The following is a 23,066-nucleotide window of genomic DNA, read 5'->3' on the forward strand; positions in this document are numbered from 1 at the left end:
TATGATTTTTCTTATTTTTAACGTATGCATGGATATACAATTTTTATAATATGAAAAGATTCTCCTGAGGGTTTCGTTATAAGTACAAAAGAGACTTCAAAACTTTTGTACGGGGACTAAAAATATTACACGGTTCGGTATAATTAGCAAAACAAAAATAGTAAAAATAGTAAAAGAATGATTGAAGGAGAGAAAGAAATCACAAGAAACACGGCAGACCCTAACTTCATCTTCAAGGAAACTAGGCAATAGCAACAAAAATAAGCAAGTGTAAAAAAACCTCCATCAACGCAAAATTTGGTCGTCTGATTCGAACACCATACGAATCAGACAATAGTGAGAGACAGCTCCTTCGAATATTACCAAACTTAATCCTTTGATTCCGATCCCAGTTTAAGAATAAACCCTAAAATTCATTTGAATCTCTTCATAGTCATCAATCTTGAAACCCTGATTCCATGGTTTCTAGATTTCCATTGATCTTTGTTTCAAGAGAATGGGAAGCTTTCACCGCCGGACCTTTTCTTATGATAAACTTCCGACCGAACCCATTAGGCTCTCCGTTCTAAAACTAGATGGCTCTTCCTTTGGTAAATGCAATATCATTGTTATCTTTTTTTTACGTTTTGGTCACTACTTATTCATTCTCCTTCGTTAGATTCAATTGTAATTTTAATTGTTTACTATTTGTAGATGTCTACGTAATGACCTCAGCAACCGTTGGGGATCTCAAGCTTGCCATAGAGACTGCCTTTAGTCATGTCCCTAAGAAGGGACCCTCCAAGATCTCATGGTACATATTTCAACTTTTATTACATTTTTTCTCTCCTATTATAATGGTTACTGACTGAAAGAGTTTGTAATGGTGAAGGTCACATGTTTGGGGGCATTTTTGTTTGTGTTACGGTGGTCAGAAGTTAATTACCGATACGGATTGCATCGGAAGTTATGGGATGAAGGACGGTGATGAGGTCTTTTAGCTAATTTTTAAACTCATTTCATGATAAGTGATCATAGAGGTTTAGGCATGAATGAGCTTTGGGTAAAATAACAAGATCTTACATAAATGTTTCAGGTAAGGTTTAAAAACCATGTGTCAGGCAATGCAGTATTGGGCAAGGGATATTCTAGGAAATCTAAACAAAAAAATTTGTAAGTCTCTCATTCTTATACTTTTCTCATTAAAAACACAATAATGTGGTGCTTCCAACTCATGGGTAGAGTTCGGAGATGCATCATACATGTCTGACCATATCATAAAGAGTCTTGTTTCTCTGTACCAATACAGAGAGAGGATATTGCCAAAGGATGGAGATGGAGAAATGAATCGAATAGAAGAGATTGATGACTCTTGGGAAGATCTCGAGAAAGGAGGCTTCGTGAGGTACAAAGATGATGACATGGACGCTTCTTCAAATGAAAGCACTAGGTCTTGTCTAACCTCTGTACGAGGTTGCTGCTTTGTTTTTGGTTTAAAGGAGCTTCTTGGGTTTGGTAATGAACGAACCTATTACTCTTTAAGAGATACTTGGAGAGACGAATGAAATTTTTGTGTGTTTTGTTTCTTCTTCTTCTTCATTTTGTTTTGTTTTTTCTTATTAGTAAGAAAGATTTTGTAATCATAAAACAAAATGATCCAATTAAGGATCAAGTTCTATTACAAAGGGTAGTATTATGTTCAGGAAAAGCTTTATATAGAGTACAGAGTTACAATGATTCAGTAGTACAGATAAGTGCCTTAAACAAAACAAGTGGGAAAAAAAAAACAGAGCTTTTGGTAGAAACAAAACACAAAAAAAGACAACTCCGAAGAGTTGTAATGGCGACTAAGATGTTAAAACGCCATTGCCAAAAGCTCTAAAGTTGAAGAAGAAGATAAAGGCACTATCACGAACCTAAACCAAAAGAACAAGGACTCCTACAAGAACTTTACTGAGAACATAGAGAGACAACAACTCCAAAAAGACGGTCAAGATTATAACCCTAACTAGATTACCAGAACTCAGTGACATGATTCACAAGAACACTAACAGTTGTAGAAGCAAGCTCCTTTGATTAAAAGGAACCTGCCAAAAAATTTAAAAAAACAACTGCTGCGTGCGTCCTGGGAAAGAAACTAAGCTCTAGGTGGAATCTATGGGGTTTTTAGCGACCAAAACCTATGAAAAAGACTTGACTGATGATGATGGTACTAAGGTTTTGCAGAAAAAGTGGGATTTTAGTAGAGTATATCACACCTCCATAGTTGCTCCAGAAAGGTATCCACAGTACTGCTGCTGATTCTGCCACAACGTTGGATGTTTAATCCCAAAAGCGTGCGGCCGAGTTTTTGAATGCATGCCTTGCTTTTGTCTGTAATCGCTGAGCACCCGCCGACGGAAAGAACCTGAAGGTTCAGATGGTTTGGAGAAGATGCCAAAGCCTTGATTCCGTGATCTGAGACCAATGTATTTGAGATGTCAAGGTCGTTGACTGAGTAGCAGTTCTTGGCTACTGCGACAAGGCTGGCGTCAGTGATGTTCTTGCAGCCGTCAAGGTTTAGAGACTCTAATGTGTGTCCATGGCAAACGGAAACTGCAGACACTGTGTTGTCTGAAACATTTATACATCCGCTCAGATTCACCTTCACTAGACCAACATTGTTCCTCTGAAGCAACTCGCGCACACCTGCATCAGTCACTCCATCCAGTCCACAGAGTTCAACATCCTGAAGCTGATGACAGAAGTTCCCCAAGAAAGCAAGACTTGAATCCCCGAACCCAGGGCAGCAACGGATGGACAGAGAACGTAAAGAGCTGCAACTGGTTGATGGTAGAGGTGATTCTGCGTTGAAGTCCCTGATCCCCAGACAATTTGCCAAAGAGAAAGCCTTCAACTTTAAGCCAGCGTTCATAAGAAAACCCAAAAGACCAAACTGGTTGATCCTGTGGCATTCCTCAAGTTTCAAACTTTCCAGCGACAGTGCCGATTTGGCCAAAGCGACAAGTCCTTTGCCAGAAACTAGCAAGCATTTGTTCAGAGAGACGTGCTTCAGATCAGTGCAACCATTGCCAACAGCTTCGAGCCCAACATCTGTCATGCCTCGGCACGACACTACTGAGAGGGACTTCAGTTTCTTCAGCCCTTTTGCATTTCCCATCACCCAGAAGCCTTTCTCGTTCACACCTTGAAGGCCTTGAAGCACAAGATCAGTAACTGCTGCTCCGTAGTGACCAAGAACAGCAAGAGACATACCAGTCACATTCAGCATCTGAAGTTTCACTTTCGTCAAGTAAGAACCAGCTTGAGCCAAGAGGAAGGCAACACCTTGATCTCCAATTCGTGGGCAGCTCCTGATAGAGATAGATCTCAGATTGATACAGCGTCTTGCAATAGCCCTTAAACCCTCATTGCCAACACCAGAACACGAATCAATAGTCAGATCACTCAGATTCACACAGTTCTCAGCAATTGCAACCAAACCACTGTCAGTAATCCCTGGACATCGTGAAAGATCAAGTTTTTCAATCATGGGGCAAGACCGAGCGATCTCAGACACACCCACATCACTAACCGCAGGCAAGTTCCAAAGAGAAAGAACCCTAAGAGATGGACAACCATGAGCAATAGCATCAAGACCAGCGTCAGTCACATTGCTTTCAAAACCACTCCCACGGATATGAAGCTTCCCCAACCCACCACGAGACGACGTCCCAACAGCAACCGCAGCCAGCCTCAAATCCGTAGCCTTCTTACCATCCAAACTTCTTGACAAAAACCCTTCACCCTCCAGATCCTGAACAGACTCACACACTTCATTCCTAGTGATACTAGTCAAGAGATTAAGCCAATGCTTGGAGACACAAGCGCAAGCACTCCTCTCTTTCCCTGAAGGCAAACGTCTAAGGATCTCAAATAAACACTCATCTGGCAACACATCGATCGAAGTTTGCTTCTCCTCAAACCCGCTAAACACTGACGTCGCGGCAATACGTAACCTCTTACGCGCTGGGAAATAGACACCGGGACAGCTCCCTGGTGATAGATTATGCATTGATCCCCCAAGGAAAAAATCTTCATCACCTATCATGATCATAATCAAAAATCAAACAAACCCCATTATTCTCAATTCCGATCTCAAATCATTCGTGAGAAGAACACTAAAATCAAAACCTAATGTACACAAAAAAAAAAAAAAAACAGAGAATGAGACTAAAACAGAACAAACCCAAATTTCAGATTTTTATCAAATCTAAGAATCAAGATTCCTAGAAATCAAGCAGAGTAGTATCAAATGATCGAAGAGGAGCAAAACCCGCAAAACAAAATCTGAAATTGGAATAAGATTAAGGAAACATACCACTAAATCCGAAGATTCCAGACATAATTCGAACAGAGTTTGAAGAAGAACGAAGACGAAGATGAATAGAGAAGGAAGGCTAAGATTCATGAAAGAGCAAAGAAGAACCCTAGAAAGATAGGGCAAAAAAAAAAGAGAGAGAAGATTTACAGAAGAAGAAGGAAGAAAAATTTGAGATATGAAGAGGAAAGCAAAAAAACTGAGAAACGTCTATAATGGAGAGAGAGGTGTAGGGTGGACGTTAATGTAGAGGATTATAACTTCTCAAGTTCAATGTATAGACGCGAAAAAGTCGGATTTGTTCTCCACCTTTGTTTCTTAAGTCCCACCGAACCCTCCCCAAATTGTTACTATATTTTATATTATTCTGACATACAAAAACATTATTATAAAAAGTGTTTTCTTTATAATATAAAGTTTTTGAAATGCAATGAAGGGTGAGAGTGGTTTGACGAAAAAGACTGAATACATTGAAGGAAGAGAAAAGCGAGTTAGTTACATGCATTGAGAGAGGTCGATTTCGTTGAATTAGAAAAAAAAAAAAAAAAAAAACATGGGTGTGTTACAACATGTCAACATGAGTGTTAGTTTAGTAATGAAATAATAATAAGCAAGTGTTGGATATTATCGTGACATGTTTTTTTAATGATGTATATGTTGGAGCCTTGGAGGATAACATTAGTCCAAATCCAATGTTTAATCATGTACTCCAAAGTTCTTAGCATTTTGATTCGTGAATTATTTGAGAAATTAATTAAATAGGGAGAGAATGCTTATAGTAATTCTTAGATGATCTATTTAAAACACTATTTAATATTTGTGTTCTTTTTTCAACATTGAATATGTTTTTGTTTTTTTCTTTCTACTCCAATCTTCCAAATTAATTTTCCATCAAGAGTGATATAGAACATGTATATTTTTAGTGGCGTAATTGAAGAAGAATAGCTAAAAAATAGCGTACGTTGTATGTTGTAAATTAATACAGTATTTTTTTTTTATATTAATAAATAAATAGTGAAAGCATCTTTCAAAAAAAAACTACTAGCTAATGAGTTTTTGACAATTTCATACGTAGTTATAAGTTTTTAAAAAAAAATATGTATGCTATCGGATTCGGAATGTAGTTCATACGTTATAAAATCTCAATACCTATAGAATTCACAAAGCATTACCTAATATATGCAATATACCTATAGAGTTTCACTTCGTTAGTTGAGTTGTTTTGTTTATGTTCTTCATTATCACCTTTTTTTTGTGTGTGTGTGTGTGTGATAAAGATATATTATCACTTGCTGAATTATATCGTTTACAAGTTGTCAGAAAGCAAATGCTGGCGAGGATTTAAAAGAAGGAAAGCAAAATAATGCAATTGTCTGAATGCAATGAAGGGTGATAGTTAAAAGTTGACAAAAAGTGGTTGAATACATTGAAGGAAGCAAAAAGTTGGAATACATTGCATTGTTGACAAACCATTTTGTTTGTTTGATAAACATTCTTGACAACACCTTGGGATGTTAAGTTCGTTGAATTTGTATAGATTATCTTGGATTGAATTTGAGGGAAAAATAACATAATTGCTACGACATAACTTTTTGTTTTAAAAAAAATAAAACTACTGGTTATATACTTTGTTAGTTGATTTTAGTTTTTCTTTTACGAAATTTTGATTCATAACACGAATCATAATATTTAAGTTTAGGGGATAAATGGAATTGGATCGACCAATGTCCTTTATATATTGTTCTTGATCTTTCTAACCTTTAAAATTGAGATCATAAATAACTTTTATCATATCTCTTATATATATAACTTATGATTCCGTGTAGTTCTCCTAGCAAATCATAAGTTTAAAACACACAAAGTTGCTTCGCATGAGAAGAGTAACGAAGAGAAATAATTGTATTAATTCCCTATATAATAAAACGGAAATACACGATCTTTTTTTGTGTAGACTATATAATATAGGTTATAAGATTAATTATTTGATTATTTGATAGGTTATAGGTTATATGGGTTATAATCATTAGTTAAATCTCGATTTGAGATCCTCTTAGAAAATATATTCCAAAAAAATAAAATAAAATCTCCACTAAATATTTAAGTAACCATATATAGCCAACAAAATCTCAAAAATTAATATTATTCACAACAACTTTTAAAAACAATCACTTTTAACTCGGGTCCTAAATTTCAACCCAGTTCTTAACTTTTATTAACAACAACTTTTAAAACAATCACATAAATTATATTTTATATAAAAACTACCGTATAAATAAAAGAAATTTCAACATGTGTTTAGCACGGGTCCTAATCTAGTTACTATAGTAATTATGGAACAACACAAATCTATAACTATGGACATGAAAAGAGACGATATTAATTATTTTAGAGTCTTCGGTATTTATGTAACAATAAACGAAGATTCGTTACAACTACTATAACACATATTCTCCTCACTGTGTACTTGTAACGTTCTTGGGAATATATTTGATCCTTCGTTGCTCTACATTATATGGCATTGTAAGTGTTACAATACCATGTGCTTGATTAATGGTTTGTTCAGTGAACACTCTCCAAAGAGAAATGGTATTTTTTGCCGATCAATAATATTTTATAAAGCTTACATACTTGCATGATCATTACGTAATTTGAGTTCAAGTTGTTGTTTTTTTTGTTAAAAGGTATTCAATTTATATAAATAAGAGCTGAATGGGCTATTTTCGGATTTAGGCCCATTACAATCCCCTTAGGGCCTAAACCGAATACAACAAACCAAACAAAATCACATAAACAAAACCGACTCGGTTTCCTTAACCGGTTCAGGAAACCATAATCTGCAAAGGAAAAATTCATTCGCAGCCGCCGTTCAAGAATTGCGGATACACACTGGAACAGGACTTCTGGTGTGCCTGAACGCCGTTAGCCGAACGGAGATGGTGATCCAGGATCCGTTGCCATCCCACCACCGTAGAGCCGTGGTTGAGGAGGAAGAAGATAACCAAGCTTACCTTTGTCAAGGAGATCCAAGCTTAGTCGTAAGAGAGGAATAGCGGTAGGGAGTAGATCTGCAAACCTTCAATTGTGGCTTAGCTCCGCCTTGCCGCAGACGACCTCCCCCATCGAAAACCGACGCAGCGAAACTTCCAGAATCTCCAGTCTTTAGATCTAACCACCATCTTCACTCGTTCCTCGTCGTGAATCTCTTTCTTCTGTTCTGCGTCGCTACACTGGCGATGGAGCTTTCACCGTCAGTGTCTCGCAGAGACTTCTCCCCTCCACTTCTCCCTTGACTTTGATTTGAGATCTTTACGTAGCTTATGCAGCGGTTTACGGATGAAGCCCATAAACCACGGGGTCCTCTTCGTCGCCGGAATCAACGGAAGACTCCTCCGACAGAACACGAGGTTGTAATCAAAAGAGAGAGTTTTTTAAGAGAAAAATCGCCACGAGTGTGATCCACGCGCGCGATCTCTCGACTTTTTAACGTCTTAATGTTTACAAGTTGTTTATATACCCAAACGACTTAAACAAATCATGAAGCTGAAAATGACGTTGTAGGCATGAAAAAAAAAAGTTAGTATTTTGATATAAAAGTCACAAGTCTACAATTCTAAAAAGAATTCACTTTCTCGCCGATAATTGAATTTGGTCGAATTTTATAGGTACAATGTACCGTACATTCCCCACAAGAAAAAGTCATAATCAGATTTACTTTATCATCAACAAAACATGTGAAAAGTATAGTAACACAATTCTATCGAAAATACTAATCAGTAATCACCGACCTGCTTAGAAAATAGCTGAAACCACTTTGGTCATAATATTACAATTCCGAGTGTAATAAAAATCGACGTAATAAATTGACTATTACACAAAGACCAAACCAAAAAAAAAGGTCTAAAATCGTTTTTTGAAATTGTTCCTTGAGAGTTTGTACTTTAGGAAGCTAAAGTCTAAAAATCCAAGTTCTGAAAATCTTGTTTCTTTTCTTTTGATTACACACATAATTAAGAAAAAAAAGATGAAACTAATTAAAGTTTCACGAGTTGCATATATCAATCATACAAGCCTTCTTGTTCCCACACATCCACCAGAAAATCAACCATTTCCTGCCATAATTATCATAAATCAAAAACGACCTTATATCAAATTTATAAGAAACTAGATTAACTACTGAGAAAGTTGCTTACAGGGAGAGGTATTGGACGAGAGAACCTCTTGTTCATACCCAACAAGCTCTCATATGTTGCATTCCAGCTGCAGAAAACGAGTTGTTAACTCACAAAGTTTGATATTGAAGTTAACTCTTAACTGCAGAAAACGAGTTATTAACTCAGAAAAGAATGAAACAAACATTCATGAGCAAAAAAGGCTAGAGAGTATCTACACAACAACTGCACTTCAGATCATCGTAAACTCTCTGACATAGAAAACTGTGAAAACCTCATCTTCTATAATCTAAGAGCCTAAAGGAGTATAGAGAGAAGAAATCAATCTCAAGACACTGTTCTTGTAACAAGCTAGAATAGATCTCAAGACACTATTCTTGTAACAAGCTAGAATAGATCTTGCTTTCAAGCGCTGTCTTTGGATGACTTGCTGATGCAAATTTTTTATTGATGGTAGCAAACTCGAAGAAAATTTCAAATGAATGGTGTCACACAATTTTACTCATCGATCCATGAACCTTTTGGATTAAGAATATCCTACAATTCTTGGGTTAAGAAGTTTAACTACTATGTTACGAAGATGAGAAATTCGTTATGCCTTTGCTTTTACCAAAAAGATTACAAAGATATTGATGGAAAGTGAGAAAACTATTGATGGTAGTACTGATAGAGCTCACAACTGAAGTCATGAAATAATTGGAAGCTTATTTATGCATGTTTCTTATACATAAAAAATGTATACAAAATAACTGCACAATATAGGACATGAAATAGAGCAATTGATTTTAAAAAGGAGAAAGACAATCCAAACTATCTCAAACTTGTAATCTGTTAGAGCACATTAGTATTGCAATCAAATGCAAATGCAGAAGAGAAAACAAAAACAACAAGTTTCACCAACCTTATTGTAGGTTCTCGAAGTTTGGCCTTTTTTTGAGAAGTTCCATTTGCAAGCCACTGTTGCCTAGTTTGGTTCCAGTGGTTCAATCCTAAACAGGAGGAAAGAACAGAGACAAACTTTTTTAGAACAGAGCAGTGAATAACCAAAATATGAATAACAGCAAAATATGAGTAAACAGAGCAAAGCATCATGAAGTAGTAAAACAAAGCAATCTGAAAGCCAAAGAACTAATAGCTGAAGATGCAAGCCAAAACATACCAAACGCAAAAAAAGTGGAAGAAATATTATTTAAATTTCTAGCATAGATCCACTGTCTGGAAGCTTTATTATGCACAGGTGAGGTTAAATTCAAAGTAAGTTTGATAGAGATTCATCAGTAGCTAACATCTACGTATTCATGAGACGAAAGTTTTCTCGTTAAAACAACAAATACAAAGTAAATCCTAGAGAAATCCTCCAAACGTACTTCTCGAAAGTCAATCATGAATGAGGAATCTTCCACTGATTAAGAATAAATGATATAAACAATATTATAAGCCAACACCCACTTACAGATATTAAAAAAAACCATCAGTATGAGTAAGCTAATACCATAAGTAGATCGATTCAAATTTGAATAATTCAGACCAATTAAAGCTTGAAATGGTCCTTCAACTATCAGAAAGGCAAGTCACATAAAAAAAAATGCGAGAAACAGAGAAAGGATCATTAATAACAACAATGTGTGGAAATATCAACTCACCGTTGTTTACAAATTCTGTAGGGTTGCTTGTACTTGCAGAAGTAGAAGTGTTGTTAGTGAAGCTGATAGAAGAAATGCTTCTCTGTGACTGAAGTGTGCTGTTGTCCATCTCGCAGGTGCTTGTGCTCCAGAAGCCGTCTGATACACTTGGCTTCTTCACTAACCGACCTTGAATCCTTAACCCTTTAGACGGCTCATCCACTGCAACTATAAGCGGTGGTTTATTGCAGCATCCAAAACAACCTCTGTACTGTTGCAAAACCACAAAACAAAAAAATGCCAGTGAGAAGGCTTTGCCTAGGATTGCAGACAAAGTGCGAATATCTGTTCACTTGGAAGACTCATTTGCACATACAACCATAGATTCTACAGAAAGAGAGATCAAAAACAATGAAGAGAAAGGGACACAGGAAAGTTCCTTTATAAACTCTTAAGATTATGAAGTGAAGTTTCTTTGATGATCTCAAACAAAAGGTATTGATATTAAAGAGACTCAAAGCAAATGGTTTCAAGCATGATACAAAAGATCTAGAGCAAAACTAAAACCTGAGAGATGCTTTGATTTGATACCATTTTTTGCTTAAAATGCAAGCAATAACCATATATATATATATATATATATCCACATAAGCAATAGGGTAGCTATACAGAAAGCAAACCTAACCTACAATTTAAGTAAATACACATATCAAATTTTAGGATTTAAAGTCCAAAATTTTTACACTCCAGTTTCATAAGACTCTTCTTCATTTCTCAGTCACACAGATAAGGCTTCCAAAACAAAAAAGACTGAGACTTTGAATTAGAAAAACACAGAAAGAATTGAGGAGAAAGAAAGATCCTCACTCACCCCATGCAACCAAAGAACTGGTAGATCCAAGAGGGAATAATTTCACGGAGATGCATCTACAACAACCAAATTAGAGATCTTCTTATCAAGACCCTTATTCCTGGTAGGAGAAGTCTCACAATCCTGCAATTTTCCAAAATACCCAAATTCCATTATTCCCTTAATCTAACCATTGAAATCCAAAAAAAAAAAAAAACACTTTTTTGAAGATGAGAAAAAAAAACAGAGAAAATAACCTCAAAAATGGCATATTCGGGGCAGATTGGGATTAGGGTTTTGTTCAACCAACTCCCCTGCAGCTAAATCTCAAATCTTTTCTTATTCTTCTTCTTCTTTATTCGACTTTTTTTTGTTTTTTTTTTTCTGGGTTCGTCTTCTTCTTCTTTTTTTTTTTTTTTTTTGTTTATGCGTGTGTGTGTTGGTTCTGCAACTCCCAAAAAAGAAGGAATAGAAATATTCCGTTTTTTTATTATTATTATTTTTCACAGAAAAAAATTGTCTGTTACATTATGCTTTATTAATTGTACTTGAATAAATTAATTAAAATTTTAAGTTTGGGACCATATTTAGGAGAATTTTTTTATAACTAATCTGATTTTACTAACTCGGAAGTTCCCTTTTTCACTATTAAATAGTTTTATAAATTAGAAAAATAAATAGTGGTTATATCTATTATCCAATACCAAAAATAAATTTTTTTTGTTGAAAATACGATTTAAAAGCTTTATTACTTTAATTTATTCCACAAAGTTTATATATATATATATATATATATATATATATATTTGTTTCTTTACAGAAAAGAAAAGAGAGATTCGTGCATGTGGTAGATGCTGAAAATTTAAGGGCATCTCCAACCTATATCTCCATTTTTTCTTAAAAATAGAGTAATTCTATTTTGGAGTTGGGTTTTATTCCAACCCTACTCCATTTTGGAATAAAAAATAGAGATCTCCAAATTGTAGTGTAAAATGAAAATAGAGGTCTATTTTGGAGATGAAAATAGAGATAGGTTGGAATAAAATTGACTTCAAACTCCATTATGAAGATGAAAATAGAAATGGGTTGGAGTTGGTCTAAGTAACCCTTCTTCTCCTCTCGAGTGTAAAAGAGGACGTTGTTTTGTGCCCTTTTTCGTTGGTTGGTGGATTGGATATTAAAACAATTTGGAAGTATTATAGATAAATATCTACAAATTCGTTAAACGTTAATCGGCTGTTAGAATAGGATTTAGCGACTAGCCAGCTAATTGGGAATTTGTATTATAAATATTTTTGTTTCTATAACAACTGCTGGAAGTACCCAAAATAAATAAAAAATGAAACGGCTAAACTAAAAAGGTCAATACAATAAAAACTGAATGTGTTTAATTCCAGTGTTGACAGATCAGCTCTTTAATTGAAGGAGTAGTTAATACATTAATTAAAACATCTAGCCAATCAAATTATAAGGATTAATACAACTCAATATTTTTGTCCAATAATAATCTTTCTCCTTCCACAGAATTTATTTTTTTTCTGGGCCCAGCCCAATTACAATAGTGTCCACAAAAAAAAGTAAAAGAACCCAAATTAACTTGTGTATGACAATTATCAATGGAAAAAGGTTTACGTCTGACGAGCAATGCACACTCAACACCAGAGGAGAAAAGATGACATGGAAACCCTAATCGGATATGTCATTCAAAGAGAAGAACAATAGTCTCACACCATGCTTGAAGCAAGTGAAGACTATGTACGAGTCTCTCATACTTGATGCTATGTTTTGGATTTGGCTACAAATTTGACATTAATATTCCTCTCTTTTTATGTGTAGAAAATTCCAGTCTTTCTTTAATTCTAAAACCCAAAGGAAGAAGATGGAGAATTCCATCAGAGTAAGCTCCCAAAAAATCCTGCGACGATTTAATAGAGCACCGTAGTCCACCAATGAAGTGTGTGATCAGACTCATTATCATTAGACGAAATCTCATCCTTCTCGCCATGGCGAAATATCCAACCGTTGTTGTTATGAAACATAGTGTTGGTGGGATCGTGGTGGGTTCGAATCAGGGATAGAGTGGTGGGTTCGAATCAAGGATAGAGTGGTGGTATCGAGTGAATCAGTTGTGGAGAAGACTGTGTTTAAGATAAAATTAAAGTCTTTTGATGATTAAGCTAAAGGAGTTGAGAAGTATTGATTAGAATTAGTTAGGCTATTTATACAATTAAGTATTTAAGTCTATCTGATTTAAATGTAAATATTTATAAATAATCCTAAATTTGAAATTTTTTAAAATTTATTTTATTAATGCATTTTCTATCTTATTATTGCATAAATTATAGTTTTTACAGTTAATCAAATTTTTTTAAAAATATATTTTCAATAATTCAACATATTTAAAAAATCTAAAAATAGTTATAAAAAGTATCCCGCGGCGTAGCGCGGGTCTAACCTAATTATTGTAATTATTCATGGAACGGCTAAACTTAAAAAAAACAAAAAAAGACCACTGAGTTTTCGTTAATCAATTTGACTAGAATGAAGGTGGCATTATGGTATGGACGTATTGTAGTCTTTTAAAATCCATGTATATATATATAAATAAAGAACAATAAATTAATGAGTGAATATGATATACTGTATGGATGTTTTGTGTCGGCAATGGGAAATAGATAAGTTGTGTTGTGTCGCATCTCAATTATTGATCAAATGAAAAGTGTGAAGAGTTTTCCTTCGGTGTTTATCTTTTTTTTTTGTCAACTGATTTTATGTATTGATATTGAAAGGATACAACTTACTATATCTACTCCATTGACTTGAAAAAAGTCAAACCAAAAAATCTAAAAGGCATGAAGACACCCGGCCACTTCCTATCTACCCTGATCAACCATTTAACAGGGACTTTACAAAAAGAATCACTACTTTTAAGAACCATTGATCAAAGCACAGACCAACTCAAACAGAGGAAACACTCTCATCTCTGAAAAGCTCTTCAAGCCAACTTGGGTAACTGGTCGCTACATAAGAACGAAGCCTTCCTTGCCTTAAAACACTTTATGCAATGAGAAAGGCTTCTTTATTTGCTGTCACACATTCGAAAACCACCAACCAATCCAACAAAAGAAACAACGATCCCAACATTTCTGTTGTCTGAAACCTAAAAGAAGGCCACGCTTGCGGCCTGTTAATGATTCCAACCAACAAAATGTCATCCACTGCAAACTCCACCTTGTTTACCTTGAGACTAAACATACTCTCAACTGCCCAAACCAAACTGATTACTTGGGCTTCCATCCTGCTTTTAATATTAGGGAAAGAACTTCTACTGTGCAAGAGCACCTTTCCTTTCTCATCTCTCAAAACCCAAGCAGCTCCAACTAACAATTGTTCTTTTGACCAAACCACTCCTAAGTTGCATTTGACCCAATCCTTTTGAGGCGGTTTCCAGGATATTACAGGAGAAACTACTTGGTTTCGATCACTAGAATTCTGACCCTCCATTGGCATTGTCCTTTCTCCTTCAACCACTTGAGCTGCACTCCAATCCTCAACATCTTTTCTGACTTTCTCCACAATCTCCAAAGGAGAAAATCTTTTGCCTTCAAAAAAAAACATATTCCTGTTTTTCCAGATTCTCCAGATAAGCCAAGGAAAACTTCTCCTTATTTCTAGCGGCCAATTTCTATTATCTCTATTTATCAAGTAGTGATAGATATTGGAAAAAACAGAACCATGAACAAAACCTCCCTCTGGTTCAGGATAGTCGGAGATAGCCCAAATTTGTCTAGAAAGAGAGCAACCAAAGAGCACATGTTGAATAGATTCTCCTTCTAGACCGCAAATTTGGCAACGATTATCCACCTTGATACCTCTACAAGATAGTAAATCCATAACTGGGATCGCACCACTAAGAATTTTCCAGAGGAAAACCTTGATTTTGGGTTCCGTTTTGAGTTTCCACACCTGTATCTTGAGCTCATTTAAAGACGGTTGTAATGGTTACTAGATATGTTTATCCATATATGTTTTAATCAAAAAGGTTAATCGAATGATCTAGAAGTATAGTACTAGCCTACTAGATTCAAATTAAAGTCAATTTGGACATAATCACTATCATAAGCCTCTAAGTTGTAAACTATTTGGATTTAATATTTTGTTAACTCATTTAAATTTGATATGTAACAATTGATTCTGCAAGGAGGGTTGTTGGATTTTTAAAACCACAAGTGGATGAAAAGGGTTCAATAATCCATATGACAACTTCTTTGACAAACCAAATTCAAACTGCAATGTATGTGTGTATATTATTAAGCTAGTACATGTTGATGATTCGTCTTTCAAGATTATTTAATAGGTAATTTTTGAAACTTGACCAGTTTAAAAGAAATTCTAGTAAAACTTAAGATTTATCAAAATAATTAAATTTTCAAAGTGATTCCTTTTTCTTTTTTTGGGCAAAACTCAAAGTGGTTCCATATTAAGAGAAATTAAGGGCAAGAGTGAAATGCAATCTAGCTAAAATTTTCGATCATGACAACATTATGAGAGTTATTTTCTCCTAATTTTATGTCTTATATTCCTTTAACTTCATGGATTACGATAAATTGAGAGAACTATATTGTATACAGGCCTGATTGTATATGCAACGAGTTGGGTGTTTCACTAAATTAATTCATATGGTTAATGGTTTAATTATATTTTGACAACATATAATGTTGAATAAGTTGTGGAAGCTCAAATCCAGCAAATAGCTCCATTCCAACAATATAATGTTGATTATAATTCTTATTATACTGTTGGTTTGGAATTTTGGATTTCTCTTTTGTTAAATAGGTGTAGCTCGTGGTTTTCGAATGATTATCTACAATGATGTTGTAACTTATTTATACAGGCATGCATGCAAAATATCGCTATAAATCGAAAAAACATATTTTAAGAGTATACAATGAAAGTGTTATATATATCACCTAAGAAGTGAGGATTGGAGGAAGATAATTAGATTTTTCGCCTACCACCTTTGCGTTAGTATCAGGAAAGAACTCAGTCCCAGCAAGATTTGTTACTTCCCCGTTGCTACCAATGCTAATAGGATAACTAAGCAAATGGCCCGGTAAATCCTGATCTCGAGGGTACTCTTGTGCTGAGTATAATCCCCATAGCTCATCTGCCTTTGCATTTACCATTCTTATACACTCTTCGCTTTCGGGGCACTGAAACGCGTTAGTTATGATCCGCAGGTGTTCGAGCCATAGTGATATCCTAAAGCTAAACACTTGACCCGTCGGCCTCATGTTATTAGTAGATAGTAGATGGCTAGGTTGGTATGCTCCCATTGCAATCTCTGAGTCTCGACCTCCATCCATAGACCTTTGGTTTATATTGGCTGATCCTATTATTATGTATTCATCATCAACTGCATACAAATATGAACCATGTTAAGAGCTTTTGATTGTCCTTATATATAAACACTATACATTTTCTTAAGTTATGGAAGATAGATTTTGACATACCAATCATCATTTTAGAGTGAACATAGATCATGAACCGACGAGATTCTTGAGCTCTTGCGTAATCAGAATTCGGCTCTGGCTTTTCCGGAGGCAAGTATTCACCGGCTTTTCCAACTTCCCGGTTCCCAAGGCAGAAAAATGTTAGGTAGTCTCTAGGGTTTGCATCTAACCCTTTCTTGCTAAGCGCAATGATGATATCTGTATACATCATCTCCATTGTTCTCCTTTGCCAGTCTAGTATTGCTTGAACCGAGGCAGAACCAGGTTTGCCTTCAGGCCATAACGGTATCACGATATACGCGGCAAACCTCTCGCCTGCCTCGATCTTGCTCACGATTTTCAGAGAAATTTCTTTGGGAATGAGTTGTAATGCATTGATCTCATTCAAGTTAATGTCTCTAGAGTTCCATCCAAATGAGCTTCCAAGAAAATATTGGTTCTCTATGTAGATGAAATGCTTGGCTCTCCTTATGGCATTAACGTACGCGTCTTGTATGCTTCTTTCGATCACGTTATCTTTCCCGCTTATAAGTCCTACACTTGAAGCTTCACGTGGATCCTCTGGAAACCCTTCAACTGCACCGTTATCTATGGACCGGAAAACTTGAACTGTCCAGCCTTCTTCATTGTCTGGTTGTACAATTGGAAGTGGCGGAACAGTGATCTCTGCGAGCTGTGCCATTGAGATAAGGTACCTTCTACCACTACCTGTAAACACACGAAATTAGTTTCTAATGAATCAATGACTTTAATGACTTTTGTTTAGCGTTACCATTTCTTCACACACTAACTTATGTGCTTTATAAAAGAGGTTAATGTGTTGGCTCAAAAAAAAAAAAAATTGTTAATTAGCATTTTTCACAAACAAAATTTTTCTTCCCGTTAATTAGCATTTACATGTAAAATAAAATTGTTTAAAGTAGTAAATGTTGATTTTTTATTTGGAGAAAATCACCATTTCTCTTAAAACATGTAAACGCAAAAAAAACCTTGAAGCCATATTAAATTTGTTTCCAATACCTTGTTTCATCCACCTCTGCTCAAAATTGTATAAAACATCCCACGCAGCAGGACCATCCACCTTGCAGTGAATATCGTGCCATGGCTCACGTGGACCGCCTTTTCTAATTGAAGCGCCATCAAAGTTTGGCTGGTGAAAGTCATTAGCATGAACACCATTCAAAGTACCAAACAAAGGATGCTCCACAGTGTCGTATCTCCCATCACAAAGATCAATCCCTCCAAGAAAACTCACTACCCTTCTCTTGGTGCTTGACCCGTCCACTTCACCGTCGACCACAATTGTTTTTTGATGGTGAGAAAACATGGTAGCGACCTCGAACCCTTGTACAATGCTCTCACCATTATCCGGATTCCGCGGACAGAGAACGCAACGCACTTTCGTGTTCTTGAAGTAATTGTAAGTTTCTTGATCATGAGTCATCATCAAACCATCTCTCCTAAACACTTCGTTAGACGTTCTATCGTCCCACACAAGCATCAGAACGGTCACGTTTTCGTCCGCTTTCTTCTTCAACAATTCACCTAACTTCAGGTTCCCTCCCTGTCTAGATTGTTTAGGATCCCTGATCAATGTTACGTCGGTGTATACCGACCAACCAGCTATATATATCAAATGTTTTGCATCCCATATCGCATCAAAAATCTCTTCCCAACACCGATGATGCTTGTAAATCACTTGTCCTCCAGCGAGAGTAATATCAGGGTATTCGCTAAGAACGTGAGCGTCTTGATAAAGAGTAACTTTGCAACCTTCTCTTTGGTTGAAAAACGCGTTAGGAACTCCCTTGAAAGAAGGTAATATGATTCCTTTATTCCAATTCACGTCCTGTCTCACGTGAGTGAACTTCACACGGACATGGATTTTGGCATCTCCTTGGACTGGTCTCCTGTTCTCGTCTAAGATATCGAGCCATCGGTCTATAGGTTGTCCGGTGATGACTTCGGTGACAGGTAAATAAGCTCGACCGATCAAACTTGCACTGACCGGTTCATCTTCTTTGACCGTGAATACGATTTTAGAGATTGAATGTGCGGTGTAGATATAAAAGGATTGTAACCATCTAGGATGACGTCTCATCATGGTTCGAGCTACCCTTGACCTGTCTAGGTCAACAGTTGCGTAGAGATGTCCTCCAAACAAATTTGTGCATGAGTCTGTTAGTCTCTTTATTTGGGATTGAGTCTTTTTACCCGTCGGTTCCTTGTTCCCCTATGAATCATTTTTACAAGTTAAGTAACCTTCGTCTAATATACCTTATTCCTTAAAATCCTGATAGAAAAATAATTACACTAATAATATTCTTGTTTTATTGAAGTTGGGACTATTTAAGGGGTTACCTTGCCGCATAAATTGAATCTTGAACGTTGATGCAACTTATCGATCCTATAGATCTTCACTTCAAGAGTTCCATGAAGCAGCAACTGTTCCGTCATTTATTCACCTGCAAACTTAAAAAAACATATAGTGTATGTTTAATTTTTTAGTGGATGACTGATAAAAAAAAAATGTATATATTAATAAACAAATAACAAACCACAGTTGGTCGTGAAAAATCTCCCTTTTGAGAATCTAATTTTTGGAAAGGTTCTAAACGGCTTAGCAATTAGTGTATGTAAACGTAAAGTCAGAATATAAGGAAAAAAGTCGAATTCGAATACGAAACTTTTGGATTAGGTTGGTGATTACTTTAGAAGACTACATAGGTTACAAGAAAGAAAGAGATGAAGTCTTTTATGGGTTTTGAGACCGTACGTCTTAAGTAAACCTTTTCTTGTAGGCCAAACCCAAGACAAGGGAAGTCCAAAACGGAATATTTTTTGGTTTTTACTACTCACGTCTACACTTTTTTTGATGTTAGGGGAAATACACTTGATTCCATTTCATTATTATATTTGTTTACCAGATTTAGATGAGTTTTGCAATTTCCGACGGCTTTTTTCTTTCAATAAAATCCATAATTAACTATATAGTCCCCACTTTTCTTTTAAGAAAATAAATAAATTAAAAAATTAGAAAATTATGTTTTAAATATATTATATTATGTAAATATCCATTATGGACCGTAACCTTAAACCTTATTATATATTTATATATATATATATATGTTGTATTATATAAACCAAATGAAAAATACAAAAAAAAAACAATTTCTTAAACCTCTAGTTTCTAACATCATCTGATAAAACCCTAGCCATATAAGAAAAATCGACGGTGTCTTTGTTCGTTGTTCTTATTCTCCAAACACGTCAAAGCAACAAATTTATTATAGAGATAAGTAACTCTATTGGCTTATATTCATCAATCGGTCATGCTTATATAATTTGATTTGTGTACTTTGTTATATTGCTAGGATCGATGTTCTCGCAAGAATATTATTATATTATTGCTGGTAAATATTATTATGTTGGTTTGCTTATTATTCTCAGGAATGGAGGTATCATTATATTGTTGTTTAGTAAATCGTTGGCTTCTAAGATCTAAGTTAATCTTCTGTTTTGAGTGATAACAAACAAGTAATGATTTGATCGAACTTGTGTTGCATGACTTAGGGTCGATTTCTATGTTTTATATGATCGATTTCTATGTTTTATATGATCGATTCATGATGCTTATTCACTTATGATAGTATACATGTATAGACATACCTTATTATACTATTCGTTGATTTGGTATTCTGTTTTTTCTTTACTAAATTGGTGCATATATAATACTTTCTCCGTTTCAAAATATAAGATGTTTTAGAGAAGCTTTTTTGTTTCTTAGTATAAGATGTTTTCAAGTTTTTATGCAACTTTTAAATTAGTTTAATATTTTATATTATGCAATATTGTTTTTGATTGGTTGAACTTGTTAAAAGTAAAAAGTTCTTAATCTACGTGCCGATAACGTGGTTAAATTGAGAACTTCTGTATGTACAATATATGTATACAGATACATGTGCCCGTATTATAATGAATATATATATACGTGTATGTGTGCTGTGAATGTATAGTAGTATTTTGATTAATTGTTGGTTCATTACAATTAATTTAACTAAAACCTGAAGTTTTGTGTTCAATCGTAATCGGTAATTGACTAAATATAAATACTTTTTCATTATATTGTGTAATGTAAGACACAATACAATAAAAAATATTTTTTATAAATTATTATAATTTATTTTTTTGATTGTGTAAAAGTATGAGATGTTAATATGAATCATATCCTATTGACTTGGTCTATTCTTTGAAGTGAACATGACTTTATGTTATAAAAAAAGAAAAATGTCACATTAATGATAAGAAAGTTACAATAAAAGTGGTCATGATGTGGATATGATATATAAAACCGCGGATAACGTCAACTAGTTTCTCCTTTAGAAGTGAATAATAAGTACAAGAGATACTTATCTCATATATATGATAATGAATGAAGCTATTGTAAGACAATTTCCATTATTCTACTACAATAATAAGAAGTAATAGAAAAAGTATTGAAAGCTCATGAAGACGAAGAGTATATATACTATTGTCTACGGGAACAAAATTTGATATTAATGTGTTATAGTCTCCCAAATCTCAAAGTTAAAAAGGTCTAAGATATAATATATGATCCAATTTGAGAATGTTATTGATTACAGAGTGGGATTCAAATCGAGATTGATAGACATGAAGTGTTATCATATCGAGGGAAAGAATTCATGAATCTCACATACAGAGGTGTTGGAACAAATCTAAGATTATGTTCACACCCAAAATGAGTTTAATCACTCATATAATAGAGAAAATCTTGAGGATTTGAAAAGTAATCATGTTAAGACAATATGCGAAGAAAATACATTCAAATCATAAGTATTACCTAAGAAAATAAAAGTATTTTAGAGATTACATGCATTGTCTAGAAGATCAAATGCTTTGTGAAAATCTCACTATATGGCATGACCGATTAAGTCATTCCGGTTTAATAGTAATGCGAAAGAATAATCAGAGATTTCTGAAGTGATTTCTTATGTGTGCTGCTTTACAAAGTTAGCTGATTATATGATTTTCACCGACCCATAAATTTGGATAGTGTCAATGTTCTAGTATGTATACAAAGAGATATTGTGACGTATATAAAGAGAAATTCTGGACTGATCATCCACTATATATTCTTGTTATCAACTTACAACATGGAGTTTGCGAGAGTATTTGATTAGTTGACAATGATGGTGAAACCATGTTAAGTAATTGACATAAATGACTATATGTCGATGAATTCGCATCAGACTAACAAATTATTATGAGTACTCCCCACTATAATTGGTTTGTGTCAGAAACCAAATATATTCCATCTAAATGTGTTATACATGTTGGTTGCTCCACCACAGTGATAAGATGGGATATGAAAGAATGTTGGAAATATGTTGGATATAAATCTCTCTTGATGATTAAATATCTCGAGATGTAGAGACTGTTGTTTCAGTGAGTTAGTCTTTCCAATATGAGGGGAAGAAAATAATCAGCTGGTAAATAAATATATTGGAAGAAATTATCTTGATGTTCGTACTGAGAAATGTGCGCTATAATTTTAAAAAATAATTTATTGGCAAAGTTTGCAAAGATACTAAAAGCATGCGAGAGCCATTTTCTGAATTTGAGTGAAAAAGTCACATATACCAGTTGTGCTCCAATTAATATTAATTTTCTAGAAGGCTAAGATCAACTACTAGCAAGTCTAAAGATCGCATAAAGTGTGATAGACTTATGGTTCCATATATAATCATCCTCGGAAAAGAAAAGGAGCATAAATTAATTTGGCACCGAGGAAGCAAAGAGTTATGAAAAATCTCTAGAAGAGATGTAGACATGAGTAAAAAAGAGATTCAGGTACCTCAAAATCATAATGAGAGGAAATCTCAATAAGGTTAGTCATGTCTAGAAAAAAAAGAAACCAAATAGCAAATCGACGTCATAAATATGTTTGCATGCAGTGTTGCAATTGATGATGTTATGAATGAAAATCGAGGATCATAACCGCGGTTAATAGAAAAAGTTTTATTGAAGCTATGAAATAGTTCAAATCTCTTGAAGAGATAATATTTGGACTTGTAGTCGTTACACTTAAAAGTGTAAAATGAGTGGAACATAAGTGGATCTGTATGAGAAATTAAGTACGTGTAGTAGTACAATTATTCTCAGAAAATACTTATGAGAGATGTAATCTCTTTTGGTGGAAGCAACTATTCTAGATCCCTTATGAGTTTGACAATAAGAGTAAAACTTGATTCAGTCTAGTGAGAAGGTTTTCAAACTGTCATAAGTTTCCCTTAAAGTGATCATATTGCTAGAAGCAATATTTTGTAGTTCTCAAGAAAAAGTTTTGTAGACTTTTGACGTCTTTGAGGAGAAAAAAGTGAAAGTTTATCTCTATGAGAGAATCCTGGGTGTAGATCATTGTTATTGATATTAAGGATTTCATAGTGGGTTGAAAATGATAGGGAACAAGCTAATAGAAGATCTTAGGGTTGTGTAAATCCGAGATTGAACACTAATTATAATTGTGTTCAAGAAGTATTTTCAAGAAAATTT

The 23,066-nt window shown here is 34.7% G+C and overlaps 5 protein-coding genes across 7 annotated transcripts; 1 reads left to right on the forward strand and 4 right to left on the reverse strand.

Moving 5' to 3' along the window:
- Positions 1-210: 210 nt before the first annotated feature.
- Positions 211-1,687, forward strand: LOC104706859 (uncharacterized). Its single transcript, XM_010423084.3, has 5 exons — positions 211-590; positions 694-793; positions 872-971; positions 1,076-1,152; positions 1,289-1,687. The coding sequence occupies exons 1-5, from the start codon at positions 497-499 to the stop codon at positions 1,542-1,544; spliced, it is 627 nt and encodes a 208-aa protein (XP_010421386.1). The 5' UTR covers positions 211-496; the 3' UTR covers positions 1,545-1,687.
- On the reverse strand, positions 1,612-4,903 carry LOC104706858 (EIN3-binding F-box protein 2). Its single transcript, XM_087461613.1, has 2 exons — positions 4,340-4,903; positions 1,612-4,062 (listed from the first exon to the last, which is right to left on the reverse strand). Exons 1-2 carry the CDS (start codon positions 4,362-4,364, stop codon positions 2,219-2,221), a joined length of 1,869 nt encoding a protein of 622 aa, XP_087317739.1. The 5' UTR covers positions 4,365-4,903; the 3' UTR covers positions 1,612-2,218.
- A 3,233-nt stretch (positions 4,904-8,136) lies between these two features.
- LOC104706860 (uncharacterized) lies at positions 8,137-11,487 on the reverse strand. Of its 2 annotated transcripts, none has more exons than XM_010423086.3 (6): positions 11,238-11,487; positions 11,002-11,124; positions 10,152-10,396; positions 9,410-9,497; positions 8,530-8,596; positions 8,137-8,448 (listed from the first exon to the last, which is right to left on the reverse strand). In XM_010423086.3, the coding sequence occupies exons 2-6, from the start codon at positions 11,055-11,057 to the stop codon at positions 8,395-8,397; spliced, it is 510 nt and encodes a 169-aa protein (XP_010421388.1). In that variant the 5' UTR covers positions 11,058-11,124; positions 11,238-11,487; the 3' UTR covers positions 8,137-8,394. The 2 variants fall into 2 exon arrangements, with proteins under 2 accessions (XP_010421388.1, XP_087317740.1); XM_087461614.1 differs by having other exon boundaries at positions 10,152-10,401.
- A 2,550-nt stretch (positions 11,488-14,037) lies between these two features.
- LOC147939839 (uncharacterized) lies at positions 14,038-14,874 on the reverse strand. The gene is made up of 2 exons (XM_087461051.1): positions 14,727-14,874; positions 14,038-14,582 (listed from the first exon to the last, which is right to left on the reverse strand). The coding sequence occupies exons 1-2, from the start codon at positions 14,872-14,874 to the stop codon at positions 14,038-14,040; spliced, it is 693 nt and encodes a 230-aa protein (XP_087317177.1).
- Positions 14,875-15,803: 929 nt separating this feature from the next.
- Positions 15,804-19,223, reverse strand: PLDALPHA3 (phospholipase D alpha 3). Of its 2 annotated transcripts, none has more exons than XM_087460424.1 (5): positions 19,052-19,223; positions 18,855-18,965; positions 17,514-18,726; positions 16,494-17,201; positions 15,804-16,396 (listed from the first exon to the last, which is right to left on the reverse strand). In XM_087460424.1, exons 2-5 carry the CDS (start codon positions 18,948-18,950, stop codon positions 15,951-15,953), a joined length of 2,463 nt encoding a protein of 820 aa, XP_087316550.1. In that variant the 5' UTR covers positions 18,951-18,965; positions 19,052-19,223; the 3' UTR covers positions 15,804-15,950. The 2 variants fall into 2 exon arrangements, with proteins under 2 accessions (XP_087316550.1, XP_087316551.1); XM_087460425.1 differs by having other exon boundaries at positions 18,855-18,958; positions 19,052-19,122.
- Between the last annotated feature and the right edge of the window lie 3,843 nt (positions 19,224-23,066).

The sequence above is a fragment of the Camelina sativa genome, chromosome 8 (assembly GCF_030686135.1).
Source record: "Camelina sativa cultivar CO46 ecotype springtype chromosome 8, ASM3068613v1".
Taxonomy (NCBI): domain Eukaryota; kingdom Viridiplantae; phylum Streptophyta; class Magnoliopsida; order Brassicales; family Brassicaceae; genus Camelina; species Camelina sativa.

Bases quoted from the DNA above. Each gene is read 5' to 3' on its own strand.
- LOC104706859 (XM_010423084.3), top strand. From the start codon at position 497: ATGGGAAGCTTTCACCGCCGGACCTTTTCTTATGATAAACTTCCGACC. The intron at 794-871 runs GTACATATTTCA...GTAATGGTGAAG, and splicing joins GGACCCTCCAAGATCTCATG to GTCACATGTTTGGGGGCATT. The intron at 972-1,075 runs GTCTTTTAGCTA...TAAATGTTTCAG, and splicing joins GGATGAAGGACGGTGATGAG to GTAAGGTTTAAAAACCATGT.
- LOC104706858 (XM_087461613.1), bottom strand. From the start codon at position 4,364: ATGTCTGGAATCTTCGGATTTAGTG. The intron at 4,063-4,339 runs GTATGTTTCCTT...TGATCATGATAG, and splicing joins TGGAATCTTCGGATTTAGTG to GTGATGAAGATTTTTTCCTT.
- LOC104706860 (XM_010423086.3), bottom strand. From the start codon at position 11,057: ATGCATCTCCGTGAAATTATTCCCTCTTGGATCTACCAGTTCTTTGGT. The intron at 8,597-9,409 runs GTTGGTGAAACT...CGTTTTCTGCAG, and splicing joins CTTCGAGAACCTACAATAAG to CTGGAATGCAACATATGAGA. The intron at 8,449-8,529 runs GTAAGCAACTTT...TAATTATGGCAG, and splicing joins CTCGTCCAATACCTCTCCCT to GAAATGGTTGATTTTCTGGT.
- LOC147939839 (XM_087461051.1), bottom strand. From the start codon at position 14,874: ATGGATTTACTATCTTGTAGAGGTATCAAGGTGGATAATCGTTGCCAA. The intron at 14,583-14,726 runs GTTTTGTTCATG...TTTTTTTTGAAG, and splicing joins CTATCCTGAACCAGAGGGAG to GCAAAAGATTTTCTCCTTTG.
- PLDALPHA3 (XM_087460424.1), bottom strand. From the start codon at position 18,950: ATGACGGAACAGTTGCTGCTTCATGGAACTCTTGAAGTGAAGATCTAT. The intron at 17,202-17,513 runs GTATTGGAAACA...GTGTGTTTACAG, and splicing joins GCAGAGGTGGATGAAACAAG to GTAGTGGTAGAAGGTACCTT. The intron at 16,397-16,493 runs GTATGTCAAAAT...ATTTGTATGCAG, and splicing joins TCACTCTAAAATGATGATTG to TTGATGATGAATACATAATA.